The sequence below is a fragment of the Citrus clementina genome, unplaced genomic scaffold (genome assembly GCF_000493195.1).
Source record: "Citrus clementina cultivar Clemenules unplaced genomic scaffold, Citrus_clementina_v1.0 scaffold_7, whole genome shotgun sequence".
NCBI lineage: Eukaryota > Viridiplantae > Streptophyta > Magnoliopsida > Sapindales > Rutaceae > Citrus > Citrus x clementina.
In genome coordinates this window covers 889,863-903,787 of record NW_006262075.1, presented here as the reverse complement: position 1 = coordinate 903,787, position 13,925 = coordinate 889,863, and the positions used below count along the sequence as shown (strand labels likewise).

The 13,925-nt window shown below is 38.0% G+C and overlaps 3 protein-coding genes across 4 annotated transcripts; 1 reads left to right on the top strand and 2 right to left on the bottom strand.

The window, feature by feature from the left end:
- The first annotated feature begins 820 nt into the window (after positions 1-820).
- Positions 821-2,440, top strand: LOC18037618 (thaumatin-like protein 1). Its single transcript, XM_006425385.2, has 3 exons — positions 821-1,023; positions 1,138-1,792; positions 1,901-2,440. The coding sequence occupies exons 1-3, from the start codon at positions 966-968 to the stop codon at positions 2,115-2,117; spliced, it is 930 nt and encodes a 309-aa protein (XP_006425448.1). The 5' UTR covers positions 821-965; the 3' UTR covers positions 2,118-2,440.
- A 2,058-nt stretch (positions 2,441-4,498) lies between these two features.
- Positions 4,499-8,900, bottom strand: LOC18037046 (calmodulin-lysine N-methyltransferase). Of its 2 annotated transcripts, none has more exons than XM_024180033.1 (7): positions 8,789-8,872; positions 8,527-8,699; positions 8,207-8,286; positions 7,823-7,883; positions 7,577-7,692; positions 6,295-6,427; positions 4,499-5,351 (listed from the first exon to the last, which is right to left on the bottom strand). In XM_024180033.1, exons 2-7 carry the CDS (start codon positions 8,661-8,663, stop codon positions 5,072-5,074), a joined length of 807 nt encoding a protein of 268 aa, XP_024035801.1. In that variant the 5' UTR covers positions 8,664-8,699; positions 8,789-8,872; the 3' UTR covers positions 4,499-5,071. The 2 variants fall into 2 exon arrangements, with proteins under 2 accessions (XP_024035801.1, XP_006425447.1); XM_006425384.2 differs by having other exon boundaries at positions 4,500-5,351; positions 8,527-8,686; positions 8,789-8,900.
- Positions 8,901-9,243: 343 nt separating this feature from the next.
- On the bottom strand, positions 9,244-12,808 carry LOC18037045 (oligopeptide transporter 7). The gene is made up of 6 exons (XM_006425382.2): positions 12,630-12,808; positions 11,977-12,541; positions 10,865-11,434; positions 10,347-10,602; positions 10,036-10,218; positions 9,244-9,874 (listed from the first exon to the last, which is right to left on the bottom strand). The coding sequence occupies exons 1-6, from the start codon at positions 12,694-12,696 to the stop codon at positions 9,260-9,262; spliced, it is 2,256 nt and encodes a 751-aa protein (XP_006425445.1). The 5' UTR covers positions 12,697-12,808; the 3' UTR covers positions 9,244-9,259.
- Between the last annotated feature and the right edge of the window lie 1,117 nt (positions 12,809-13,925).

Sequence of the window (13,925 nt, the reverse complement as noted above, 5' to 3'; positions counted from 1 at the left end):
GGACAGTTTGTCAGAGATGGATGCTAGAAATTGGAGGAAAATAGTGTTTGTTGCTTGCTAAATTTAGAAAATTTGTATTTATTTTTTTGAAAGAGAAAAAATAAATACAAATTTTCTAAATCTAGCAAGTAATAAACACTATTTTCCTCCAAAAAAATAAATACAAATTTTCTAAATTTAGCAAGCAACAAACATTATTTTCCTCCAATTTCTAGCATCCACCTTTGAAAAAAAATTAAATCCATCCAATTTATCTCCAATTTCTATTTATTTTGGGTTAAATTGTAATTTTGAGGGGTAAAAAGGTCATTCCGTTAAATTTGCTAACGGAAATTAGACGGAAGTGGAAGAATGCAACAAAAAGTGAACTTCAGGTGGCGCGCTGAAAAAAAAAAAAGTGTTTGTGTATTTTTGAAAAAGACAAAACAAACAGGTGGACGGTTGTAAATTTCCCTATAATATAATCAGTTGATATTATTTTAAATAAATAAATAAATAAGAATGTTAAATGTAAGAAGTAATCTAACGGAAAACTGTGATAATTAGTGCTGTCTGTCTCTTTCATGATTTTTTTTATTAGCTAGCTGGTAAAAAGCAAAGACACAGCAAATGGCAGAGTGCCACGTCAAAAATAAAGAGGAGTTTCCAGCTAGAGAAATAACAAAAAATCAGAGATATTGTACGATTGTAGCAGCAAGTAGCAATAAGCAGAGGGGCTCCATTGGTCGTTGAGTGGACGTTACCACAGAGCATCAAGAATTTCCAGGAAGTATCGGCCACTCTTTTTTATTTCCTCTGCTTGTCGTCTGCTTATAAATAATAAACCGGCAGTCAAGATTCCCCACCACTCCACTCCCTCTCAATTCTCATCCTCCTTCCTACACTCTTTTCAAAAGAAGAAAAGAAAAGTTCCAAAGAAAGGAGTGACAGTGAGTGTGAGGGATACGGTACATTCATTTGCTGCCATGGCTGACTACACTACTCTGTTTACCCTCAACCTTGCTCTCCTCTTCATTTCAAAAGGTTGATCATCAAAATGAATTACTCTTTAACATTGTTTTTTTTTTTTTCATATGATATATTTATTCTTTTACAATTTGAAGAGTTCTGTAATTTATGCTGGTTTCGTGTATGTAGGTGTAACGGCAGGTACGTTCACATTCGTGAACAAATGCGACTACACGGTCTGGCCTGGACTTCTCGGCTCTCCAAAGCTGGACAGCACCGGCTTTGAACTTCAAAAGGGCGGTTCCCGTTCTTTCCAAGCACCAACCGGCTGGTCCGGTCGCTTCTGGGGCAGAACCGGCTGCAACTTCGACAGCTCAGGCCACGGCTCCTGCGCCACTGCCGACTGCGGCTCCAACCAAGTCGAATGCAACGGAGCCGGCGCAGCCCCGCCTGCCACCTTGGCCGAATTCACTCTCGGCTCCGGTTCACAAGACTTCTACGACGTCAGCCTCGTCGACGGCTATAACATTCCCATAGTTGTTGAAGGGAGTGGAGGATCAGGGGCGTGCGCCCCCACTGGATGTGTAACTGACTTGAACAGAAGCTGCCCCAATGAACTCAGAGTCCAAGGCGGCTGTAGGAGTGCCTGTGAGGCTTTCGGTAACCCCGAGTACTGCTGCAGTGGTTCCTTTAATTCGCCCGCCACCTGTAAGCCCTCCATGTACTCATCCATTTTCAAGAACGCATGTCCCAAATCTTATAGCTATGCCTACGATGATGCCACCAGTACTTTCACTTGTACTGCTGCTGATTACACCATCACATTTTGTCCCAGTTCACCCAGGTAACTAGTTCTAACGTTTCATATCTTTTTGTTTTCTTCACCTCGTCCTGTCCTGTTGATTTGTTCGTTCTAATGCCTTATGCATTGGGTCAATTTCTTGGATTGCAGTTTGAAGTCAGCTAGTAATTCTAATTCATCTCCAAATACTGGAGCAGAAACCGGGTCGGATTCGGAGCCAGCTGTACAGGCTGATTCATTAGCTGATAGTTCATGGTTAGCGGAATTGGCCGTCAATGGGGATTCCACAAGAAGCCATCCTTCTTTTGCTATGCAATACGCTCTTGTTCTGGGTTTTTCCCTCTTTCTCGTGTTCTTACAATTGTAGTTTCTCACGTTGTTACAAAGAGACAAGGAGAAAGCAATGACAGCAACACTTTGGTTCTGCAGATCAGATCACTTTGGTGTTCTTTTTTTTTTTTTTTTCCCTCCTCCTTCCTTAGATAGGAAAACATGACGACATTCCAGAACGTAAACTACTCACTTCCAATTCTAGCATATTTAATGTTAAGTAGAAGAAGCATTATTAATTAATATGTAAAGCAGATTCTTATTAGAAAATAGAATGTGTTTAAAATCTCAGCCTTTGCTTTTTCGCTTATATTTCTGTGGTCCTCTATCTTCCCAGCTAAAGCGAACGATTCAACAGAAAGTAAAGAAAACATAAGTAAACAACATTGTTAAGTGTGAGACTCGAGTCTCTTCTCTTTCGTTCATTTATTCTTCTTCATAATTAAAAATATTAGCAGACAAAGGCTTGTGCTTCTGTTCGGTGGCTGTGTGGGGTTTGCAAAGCACTTTACGGGCATCTCAAGCCTTTTAACTTTTATGCTGTATTTACAAGTAAAGAAAAATTTAAATGAAGTGAAATCAAAGCAATTAGACAGCTTGGCCCAGTCGAAGGAATTTTTGACAGTTAGTAATGGTTAATGTAGTGCGCGGATATTTTAATACTAGTTGTGATATTTTTTTCAATCAAAAGAAAGGCGCACTTGTTCATTAATCAAATTGACAAACAATTATGGCTCCGTTGAATAATATTACTTGCTTAGAGTTTCAAGATAAGATTTTATGCAATTGACGAAGTGGGAATTAATGACAAGTGAAATCACGATCAACTCTCAATCATTAGCTCTATCTCCACTTCCATTGGGCATCGTCATGCCAAATTCTCGTCTCCTCCTCACATTTTAACGACAACTGTTAGTAAAATGAAATGAGAAAGCACTTAACTAAAAAAAAAAGTCCCTGATTTGGGAGGTGGATGTCACGGTGGATGACTCGACTGATTGAAGGTGTGTTTGAGGTGCTATAACTTTTAATCTACAACTGATGTGGAGTAAAAAGTACAGCTGTGAAGTAGAAGTTAGAAAAAAAAAATTTACTAAATTGTCAAAACCCAACTACAAATGTTACCAAACACTTTAATAGCTGTACTTTGACAACCCAATTACCTCACCATACTCCCAAACGGGCTATGAATCCCAAATCTTGCGATCAGTTCTCCCAAATTAGTGAACGCAGAACAGTCTCGCACGGGTCGATGATGGAAAAAATTGAGGGACCATTTACTGTTACTGAAAGAAATAAAGCTAGAGAAGACAAATAATCCGAATGACCGTCCAAAGGAGCCAAGCTACGCTACACATGATGTCTCAGTCAGGTGAATGCTAAGAGTAAGAGATGATTCTTTTCACCAACTTGTGTGGGGTAACCATCAGCAAGGAAACAAACCTACTTTTGTTGAAGATAAGGAGAAGATTACGATCTATTTTCAGTGATGCTTCTTCCCCTTTTAGCTTTCTCCAAACTTTTACCACATCACACACACACAACTTTATGATGAAACAAGTAACATTTAAGCCTATTAGAGTTAAAAAAGAGATTTTGCAAAAAAATATTGGTACGATTCTTAATGGAGTAATACCTATACAGATAAAAATACGTTTACCAAGTTCACTGGCACCGTATCACTTGTCATATTTAGTGAATATCAGTTAGAATCTATCGATATGCATTAGAGTCTACCAAACTTAATTACCTTCAACTAACACATTTCGATGGATCGAGATAAAGATAATGATCATCCAAATTTGTCACAGTGGTTAGTGATGGTAACCCTAAGAGCAGGGAAAATGACATGAGCAGGCAAACAGACCAAATGACAAACTATTATAGAATGGTGAATGGAAATATGGAAGGAGGAGCGATTTGATTAAGCAAACAGAAAACTTATATATGGCAAGAACAAAATCATTTGATTCAGCAACTGAAGCAAATGAAATGAGGTGAAAATCAAGATTAACAAAAGCATAGACTCTGTATTAAACTCGTGATTGTTGTTTCAATGTTAGGGCGACAATAACTACATTAACAACATATTAATAACGGCATCAATGATCATTCACTTTGTTTGGCCAAGTTGCTTTCAGAGGATTTTTAGCAACCACCCACGTCAAATTCTACTGAATCAATTACAATGATCTCACCTTTATTCTTAGAAAATAGTGCATTTTTCTTTAACATTCAATTGGCTCTCCTTTTAGGATTGGCAATGTGATGATGCATCATAGATAACATAAACTTCCAAGGAAACTAACAAGACGTCAAGAATTATGAAAACAATGTTAGTTCAATGTGTTCCTTAATGGTGATGCAAAAGACTCAAAAAATAAGTAAACAAATAAAAATCCAAAATAGCCAAAAAGAAAAGAAAAAACTGCAATTGCCATAATTCAAGAAAAGCCATTCCGATTTTCAGTCCATGGATTACAGGATGAATATATAATCTAAAAGCATTCAGCAATTATTTCATGTGAATGCTTAGTTTACTTTATCCAAAGAGCATCAGGTAGCTTTTGACATCGTTCTACATCATCCTTTAGGGGGAGCCGTTTTGTTTACTCATTAAGGGCTATATCTTAAGGCAAGTAAAGTTCAACTTTGATGCTCAAATGAAGATAAGGAATCTCCTATAAAAAGTTTCAGTGCACTCATCTATATTGAATTCAAAAAGGAAAATAAAAATAAATTAGATCAATCAAAGACAGCATCCATGTACTTTTTCTTCCTATTGGCAAACCATAAATTAGTAGGACCCATGTGCTGTAGTGATATACGGGTATTCACCCCCCCTGTAGACCACAATAGTGTACTTGGCAAGTGTTTATTATTTACTACTCATGCACCTATATCACTAAGGTCAACTAAAGATTTCCCAGGAAGCCGCATCTAAGCACTGGAAATATTTGCAGATATGCAATAAAAACAGGCTCCAAAAGTTCAGAGTGTAATTCTGACCAAAAATGGGTAGCAATGATCTTTATCATAGTTCGGCCAGGACTCGTCTCCACTCATGAGCATCTGATGACGCTTCCAAATTTCAGCATTATAGTTCTCTATTATGCTAAAATGCAAATGATTTCCTTCAATTTCCTCTAAAAATTTGTCCAACGAGTCACCTCTTTTAGGGCTAAAAAATAGAGCTTCAGAGGGGCCCACCTTTTTCAACAAAAATTTGATTATTCGGGCGAGATCTTTGTGGAACTCCTTAAAAAAGGTGCTGCCAAATGACATTACATGTCAAGTTAAGAAGATAAACTTGTCACAAAAGGAAGAAATGTCAGTGTGTGGTTGCATGTGCACATGTGTTCATACATTGCATACTAGGTATGAGTGTTTTCTTTGTTGACTAATGAAGAATACTTGGATATCTCAACACCCCAAGCCATTCAAAATTGTAAACGATGAATGAGCAAGGACTTTATGGAATTACTTAAAGAAAGTGCTGTCGAAATGACGTAAAAGAAGATAAACTTGTCAGAAAAGTGACAATATCACGTCATTTTTGCTTGGATGTGTTTGTTCGTGCATTGCATACTATGTACAAGGACCTTTTGTCAAGTGGTAGAGAAAACTGAGGCCACAACATTAAAAAATTGCATTCGACAACAAGCTTTTCTTGTTCAAACACCACATAAACTCAATTTAAAAAGTTCACCGTGAAAGAATGAGGAACTAACAAAGGGCATATTATAAGAGAAACTTATACTAAAAGTGAGACAATCACGTCATCCCGTGATTTCAAGTGTATGTAGCATGCATTATGCATTATGCATTAGCAACAGATCCAAATTGTCAATTAGTGAAAAGACATGAAATTATCTTGACGTCTCCAGGCCATTAACAATTGTAACCAAAACAAGATTTCAATTTATAAAGTTAGTGATTATAAAAATCCAGGTAGATGAGTATTTAGTCTGTTGTCAGCATGTGAAAGGTGGGTTGGACCCATCATGACACACCTGTACCAAAAGCCATTCAACACCTTCTTTATCCTATGGTAAGGAAGAACATATCATTGGGCAACATAAAGCACTCTGTAACATGATTAATGTGTAAAGAATGTTTTAATCCAAATATGATGAATCCCTTTACAGTATACGGACTTAAAGGAAGCATGATTCTTATTGTATTAAAATTGCAACAAAGAGAGTAGAATATACCAGTCACTTGCAACAATCACGTCAAAAGTGTCGACAATATACGGAAAATCATCCTGGTTCCAATGAAGTGTCATAGACTTCACAGTTGTGCCACCAAATGCTCCAGAATTGGCATCCACATTACGCTGAATATCTGGACGTTAAGAACCACTTTCAACAGTAATAGAAAATGAATAAGGGAAAAGAAAAGCAGGGATGGGGTTGCTTCATTAACAAATAGAAAAAGACAAAGCAGAAATGGGAGTAAGTGTGCCCTGGGAAACCAACTAAAAGCACTTATGATGATAATTACCAAAAACACATAGCATCCATATACACGATTAAATGACCAGCACAACCAAGGATCTAAATCAATGGCAAGACTGGGTGAAGACTACACAACCAATAAAAGACATCTCAAACAAATACACCAGAAAATCCACTCGACAATTCCAAAAATAAAATATAAGAAAATGGTAATAGAGATCCCATGCCTGATTGATTGTTCTTGGCACTCCAAAGGCCTAAACCTGATTCTTGGCTCAAGCAATTCATAATGCAGCTGTTAATTGTGAAATTATACAATCAAGTCTTCACATAACTTTATAATTTCACAAACAAATTCAAATTCTTGGAATTAGGCATGAAATTATGAATCTAAAAGGTCTCATAAGCAAGATCACCGTCAGTAAGAAAGTCAGTCAAATATTCACTTAAAGCCAGATAATTTTGGGAAATGGAAACCGTACCAACTTATATGCAATTAGAAATATTTCATCATGCTATAAAATAGCCAATAACACAAACTAGGTTAATGAATTCAATGTATAAGGCTGATTTAGATCTCAGGAATTCAAATCTAAATCAAAAGTCACAACATAGCAAATTATAAAACCTTGCTCCCAGACCTCCTCTTAACAGCTCAAGATTTCTAACATGGAAAATCACTTTTCCACATTTTTGGGACAAAGCCAACCATCTTAAATTCCTGAACTGTGAAGCAGCAGAACACAAATACGTGTTGCCAAATTATTCATTTACATTTTCCTGTCTCCTCTAAAAATGTAGAACAAAGAATTTGCCTTCAGTACCACTATACAGAGAGTAATTTCATTTTTTTGCGTTTAGTTATTAGTAAGTTTCTACCCATCCAATATACAGAACAGGAAGAAATTGGCAATACATTTTCTAGATAATCTGAAATCCAATAGTTTGGAATTACCTTCTCCCCTAAGAAATCTAACAGAGAATTATAAGCTTTTCCAACACGCTTGTGGCTAATATGATTCATGTAAAAGGATACAATCGACTACTTGAGGATTTCCATCAGAAATTACAACTTCTAATGCTTCTGTGGTTGCTGCAATAACTAATCCAGCTAAGCCATAGCCTGATCCAAGCTCAATAACTCTTTTAGACCTGGAGAAATAAGAAAAAAGGAGAGGTTCATAACTTATATAAAACTGGAAAAAAAAAAAAGGTTCTAGGTAATGAAGTAAACAAAACAGAGAGCAAAAAGGTAAAGTCGATGTCCAAAAAAGCAATCAACCTAAACATGTCTGCATGTGACAAGGAGAAAAAAGCAAGGACATCTTCTGATGGCCAATGACCTGTACAAGAAAGAACACACTAATTATAAACACAAACATAGAAATTAATAAAGAAAAGAAAACATATACAAGCAGAATCACCAGCATTCCTAACATTAAATGAAACAGAAATACAAAGCAAAGAGAAGACCATCAATTAATTAAAAAAAAAAAAGGCTTTGCAGGCAAGATACACAACATTTTGTAGAATTTTGTTCTCGACTGAACCTAGACCATGATAAAGCAGAGACACATCTCTCTTCTTTCTTAAATAATAAATACAAATATTGACAGATGATAATTAATCTACAAAAATATAAATTGTCAACCCGAAAAGAACTTACAGACAAGCCCTGTGTTATCAATATTGCATCTATTGCAAATCTCAAAGTCACCGAGGTCAGCATGGTTGTCCACTCTTTGGCTGCAAGAAGTGGTACTGACAGTAATCATCATATTGCAAACATATAAAATTACTTACAATAGGGAAGGTTCTACAATCAAAGGCAACAAGGGCATCACACTCAATGCTAGAGCTTCTTTTACAATAGCTATCATTTTTCAGAAACAAAAAATATTAAAAATTCAAAATGGAAAATGCCTAATCTAACTAACATTCAAACTAATGTTCAACCTCACTAAGAGTTGGAGAAAACGAACTCACGTGAGAAAAAGTTTGGGAGAGCCAGCGACGGGTAACGTGTAACACACGCGCGCATCTCTAGAGTTGGAAATTTTCTCGATTAATTGGCAGGGAATCAAGTTGAAGCCTTGTGTGGTCTTACGAGATATGCGGTTCATAACGCCAATTTGAGACTGCTCATCTGAGGATTAAGACTAAAAATTATAACCTAATCACAATCATAATCATATTCAAAGTTTTAACTGAAAACGGTAATGCCGACGATCAGAGAAGGAAAATGTACCTGAGTTTTGCGGAGAGGAACGACGTAGAAGAGCTTGACGAAGGATTTTCCACCTCAAAGACGCTGGTCTTAGCGTCGTTTTGGTGTTATCGGTTTCCATAGCGCTATTCTTCTTCGAAATCAGCTGCTGCTGGGACTGGGATATTTGAGTAAGGATATTTGAGTAAGGATATTTGAGTAAATTGTCCAAACAGGGTGGAAGTTTGGATAAACGAAATGCCAAACGTAAATATAGTTAGGATTGTAACACAAAAATGATGTGAGAGAAAGACGGAAATAGCCCTGAATGAGAAAGAACAGCACAAGGGATTGATTTCTGTCTGTAAAAACTTTTGAGGAACATGTTTATTTCCTAGTCAACCAAGGTATTCCAACAAAACAATATTTGCTGATTACAAATCTAAGCTGGACCAAAAAACTCATACAGGTATATGCAGTATGAATCAATCGTGTAAATCCACATCCACGCAATTACAAAACTGGACAGCCTTTAACTACAGTTCCTGGTTCAGTTGGGCAAGAAGCCAGTGGACATCCATCAGATTGCATTTTCAACCAGTTGAGGCTAATATGCTCCATCCCCAAGCACAAGTACAACAGTACTCCCATGAAGGCCAATCCAGCATCGAGTGCCCCAGATAGCACGTAATTGTGGCGACTCCACCAATCACGATAATACCTGTAAGCAATGAAGCCCGAAGCAAATCCAATTAGAATCCAGCTGGTGTAGTTGACTGCAGTGGCCGGGGGCATGTTCACTGTAGCTCCTAAGAGCACAGGCATAGTTATATGTCTTATCCAAGGCCTGTTGGGGAAGGCTTTGTGTGCTATCCATACTAAGACAGGAGCTACAGCCCCAGCGAAGAAAAACCAGTTGACACTAGAGTAGTAGCCGAGGTCTCCGAAAATCCTGCGAGGGCCAATGAGACCCCAGATGATGGAGGCATCGTAGAATACATGGTCTCCAGGACAAGTCCATGGGCTGCCTGATGGAAGCATTTCCCTGTCACATATGTCTGGGATGGTATTCATCAACCACCATGCCGTTCCTAAATGTGCCAATGCTGATATTATAGTACCAAATACCTGATAACAAAATCATGCCATTAGAGGATATATATATATATATGAGAAAAATTAAGAGACATGGAGCTGAAGGGACTATATAAATGTATATATATAAACATCAAATGTTAAATCTGCTCTTTTTTTTTTCCCCCAATGAGAAGAAAAGAGGGGAAGCCAACCTGTGCCATGAACATCGCTCTAGGAGGAATCTTCATATAATGTCCGAGCTTGAGATCTTGCAAAAATGTGATCCCTTGTTTCATGCTTATGTATCCATATACTTTAAAGCATATATTAGCAGCGGGAAATCCTGGATATATGTACCCAATGATATACTCTGTAATCACATTCAGGGCTGGTGTCTGTTAAAGAGAGAATCATCTAAGGTTATGAACTTGTGCAAAGAAGCAAATGGCACCGCACCATATCATGCTGAGTTATATTTCAATTATACAACAAATATCAAACTTGTGATACGCTTTGAATTTACCTGATTTGTTGTAGCAGTGATGACCCCAACAGGAAGAGTGAAAAACAGGGCAAGAACACATGCCAGCAAGACACCCCACCATGGCAATTGAAGTTGATTGTTATAGTATTGGCATGTAAATATGGTTGCTGCAATGTTTATCAAAAGAATGCACGTGAACCACCATTCAGGTACCTGCTTATATTTTCTCATGAGCTTTGTGTGTACGTCCATCCCCTTTTCTTCGAAAGCAGCCTTGCTTAACTGCCAAATTTCTCTGCACTCGTGAAAAAAAAGCGAAAATACCTCAAAAACACAAAATGGAAATCATATTGATTCAATCTACAGGTATGTAATTACAATAGCCAAGGTAATATATATTCTAAGTTAGCTAAGTTCAAATCTGTCTCTGATGCGTCACGGATAGGTTGACATTTAGTATTTATGTCGTAGAGATGTCAAAGTAAAAGTGAGTGATTCCTGGAGAAAAATCTACGAAATTTGAAAGAAAGCAATCCACAAATAGTAATACAGCTTACCTCCCATGAAAGAGGAGAACATGAACAACAGTGGCAGTCAGGCAGGCAAAACCGACACCGTAGGACATAGCAAAGAAGGTGCTGATATAGAGAGGACCTTCCCTTTCATAAGCTTCAGTATCAAAGAGGAAATTGTTGTTTATGATAGCAGATACGTTATAGTTTTGGCCGGTAGACGTGAATAATCCATCTGAGAATATGGGAAAGGTCTTGGCCTTAAATATATTAAGCCAATAAGCAATGGGGGTAATGACATACATGATTAAGAAAAAACCAGCAGCAATGTTGGCAGTGGCAAACCATGGACTGGCAAGCGGGCTCCCAAGGTATGCGGATATGCTAGACCAATCGAATCCTATTGCACCAATGCCTAAACCGTGGAGTCCCGAACCTAACTGGTGGGCTAACACAGAATTAGGGTATATCCAGCATATCCAGGAAACAGAGACAAGCATTGGGAAGAGATAGCCGGGAAAAACATAGTAAGCAAAGCTGCAGACAAATGCTATGAGGAAGAACTGGTTCCTTGTTAATCCACCTGCAGATCTCTTCTCTTTCTCGTGTAATGCCCTGTGATTTCCCGACATTTAGAACACACAAAACAGGCATATCAATTAGCTTAACAATCTTGACTGTTTCTTGATTCTTGTGATGTGAGGAACTTTTGCTTCCCCCAAAAGTTCAAATATCGGTGGATTCATCCAATAAAGATACGTTAAGAGTCGTTCAATTGAAAAACAGATATCACTGAAGAATTTTTTTCTCCAAAATCATAAGAGCTCAAACTATATGCATGCTGGCATTAATTAACCGTGTAGGATTGTGAATCTAAGATTCACCGCTGTAAAATTCCTGAAGTCTGAGAACGAATATAATACTATAGTGACTACCCAAACGAAAATAATATAATAATAATGCCATCTGTTATTTAATCCTAGTCAAAGTCCAAACAACACGTCGAACACGTGGCAAAATACGATATGCGAACTAAATTTTACAAACTATAACCGTTTGATTGTTAATCACACAACGAATTAAAATTAATTAACTATATGTATATATGATTGATGAAAATTCAAACGAAAACTTTTGAAAACGTAGGAAGTAGGTACCTAAACAAGGAGACTTGAACAAGATTCTGAGGCCACCACATGGTAGGCGGGTCCACCAAGTAGCGGCGGAATAGGCCGGCCCAGCCGAACCCCAAAACCTGGGTGGTTATGACGACTAGTAATGCCACAAGGAAGGTCAGCTCTTTCTTGTAAAAAAGTTGAAGGACGCTAACAATGTGAATGGCGTAAACATTTCCAGCTCCAGCATTAGCAAAAATAGTAATCAGAACGTGCTCTTTAACATGAAAGGGCCCCGGATTGAAAGTGAATTCAAATCTTCGTCCCTCGAAGAAGACTTTTTTCGGAAGAGTTTTGGCCATGAGATAGCCGAGTGGAACGACGGCGATTTGAGCGGAGATTGAGGAGATGGAGAGAGGCTCTCGGCGGTACCAGAAGAATTGGTTGAGAAATGAAAGGAGGATGCATGATAAGGCTCCTAAAGTCAACGTTCGAAACGTGAAGGTCTGGAGGGAGGGATCGTCTGTTGTGGGGACCGTGAGTGCTACTTGCTCGATCGGTGAATTCTCAACGTCGACTGATGGATCGTCCGCTGATGATGCCTCAACTGCACATCATGGAAACAGAGTTTAGTTTTCAAGAGTATTGTCCTGAAGGAAAAGCGAAAAAAGAGGGAGGAGAAACGAAAGCCTTACTGAGAGGAGCTGTGATTTCGTTGCTTTTAGACGTTGTCCCCGCGCCCGTGCCTTTGCCCGGGGTCATGTCTTCTGCAGCCGCTAACAGCAATAGCTTTCAAATTTTGAATTGTCCGTGGGTTGTTAAGACTTATGACAAGAGGTCTTTTAATTCAAGGACTTATTTAATCGGTCACTGGACTTGTCACTTGTGCGTGGTACGCCCGCCATATAATAACTGATGTCTGATAGGTAGGTGCTCTATGCGAATTCAGCTGCCCGTTGGATTTATAAGTATGTCATTGATGACGCACGGAGGTATGTGGTGACAAAGAGTTCGATTCATATAATTTGTTGGATAGCACGTTTAATTATCTCATGTCTCATACTCATAAAAACGATTAAATGGATTCAGTTAATAAAAGAAGGTTTTGAGTTTGGGCCAATGGAATTGGAATCCACCAACCTACCCTGTGATGTTGCCTTCACTTCGGATTGAGGCACGCGAGCACGTGCTCGAACGTAGTATGACTTCGGTTGCCTTACAAGACGATCGAATGTACCTACGCCGCTTTCCGGGCAAGATTAATTATTGGACAAAACAAAAAAAATAAATAAAATTAAATATGATCTGGAAATAAAGTGTTTACATACAATTGCCAGGTCAGGTGCCGGCTGGAAGGCGAGGAGAACAGTACAAAATATGTCAGTGATGCATTGCTGGATAATTACAGCAATCAATAACAACACGATTACGTTGTAAAAAGATACAAAACCCAAAAAAACAGAGTGCTCTTTCTGGATTTAGAAAAAGAAAAGGATGCAATTTTGGACCATGACATTCCATTAATGCTGAGGTGGATAGATTAGGGTTTACTCACTAATCTAATCTTTCTCATACAAGTATAATTATTATTATTATTGCTTTTTTATTATATGTCTTTTAATCAACTTGAAGACGGCGGCCGGCGGATCGGTTTTACAACATTATACACTCAAATAGAGCCGCTGAAATAGATGTAAAACGTTGATTCATTTCTTCGATTTCCAAGCTCGATGAAATTTCCAATTTCTATGGAACTTAAGAGGGATAGAACTAAATGAATCAGACCATTTAACAATAAGATGTGATACATAAAATTAAATCATACGAAATGGCACTTGCTCAATGTCACAACTTTAACAAATCACCTTTCTTTCGTTTCAGCATTTATGCCTCCTTAATAAGAGTTACCAATCTAAAATACCAGGTTAAACAGAAGAAATTAAACATGACAACTTTTTCAAGCTTACACTTGATCTCCTCTTTAAAATAAA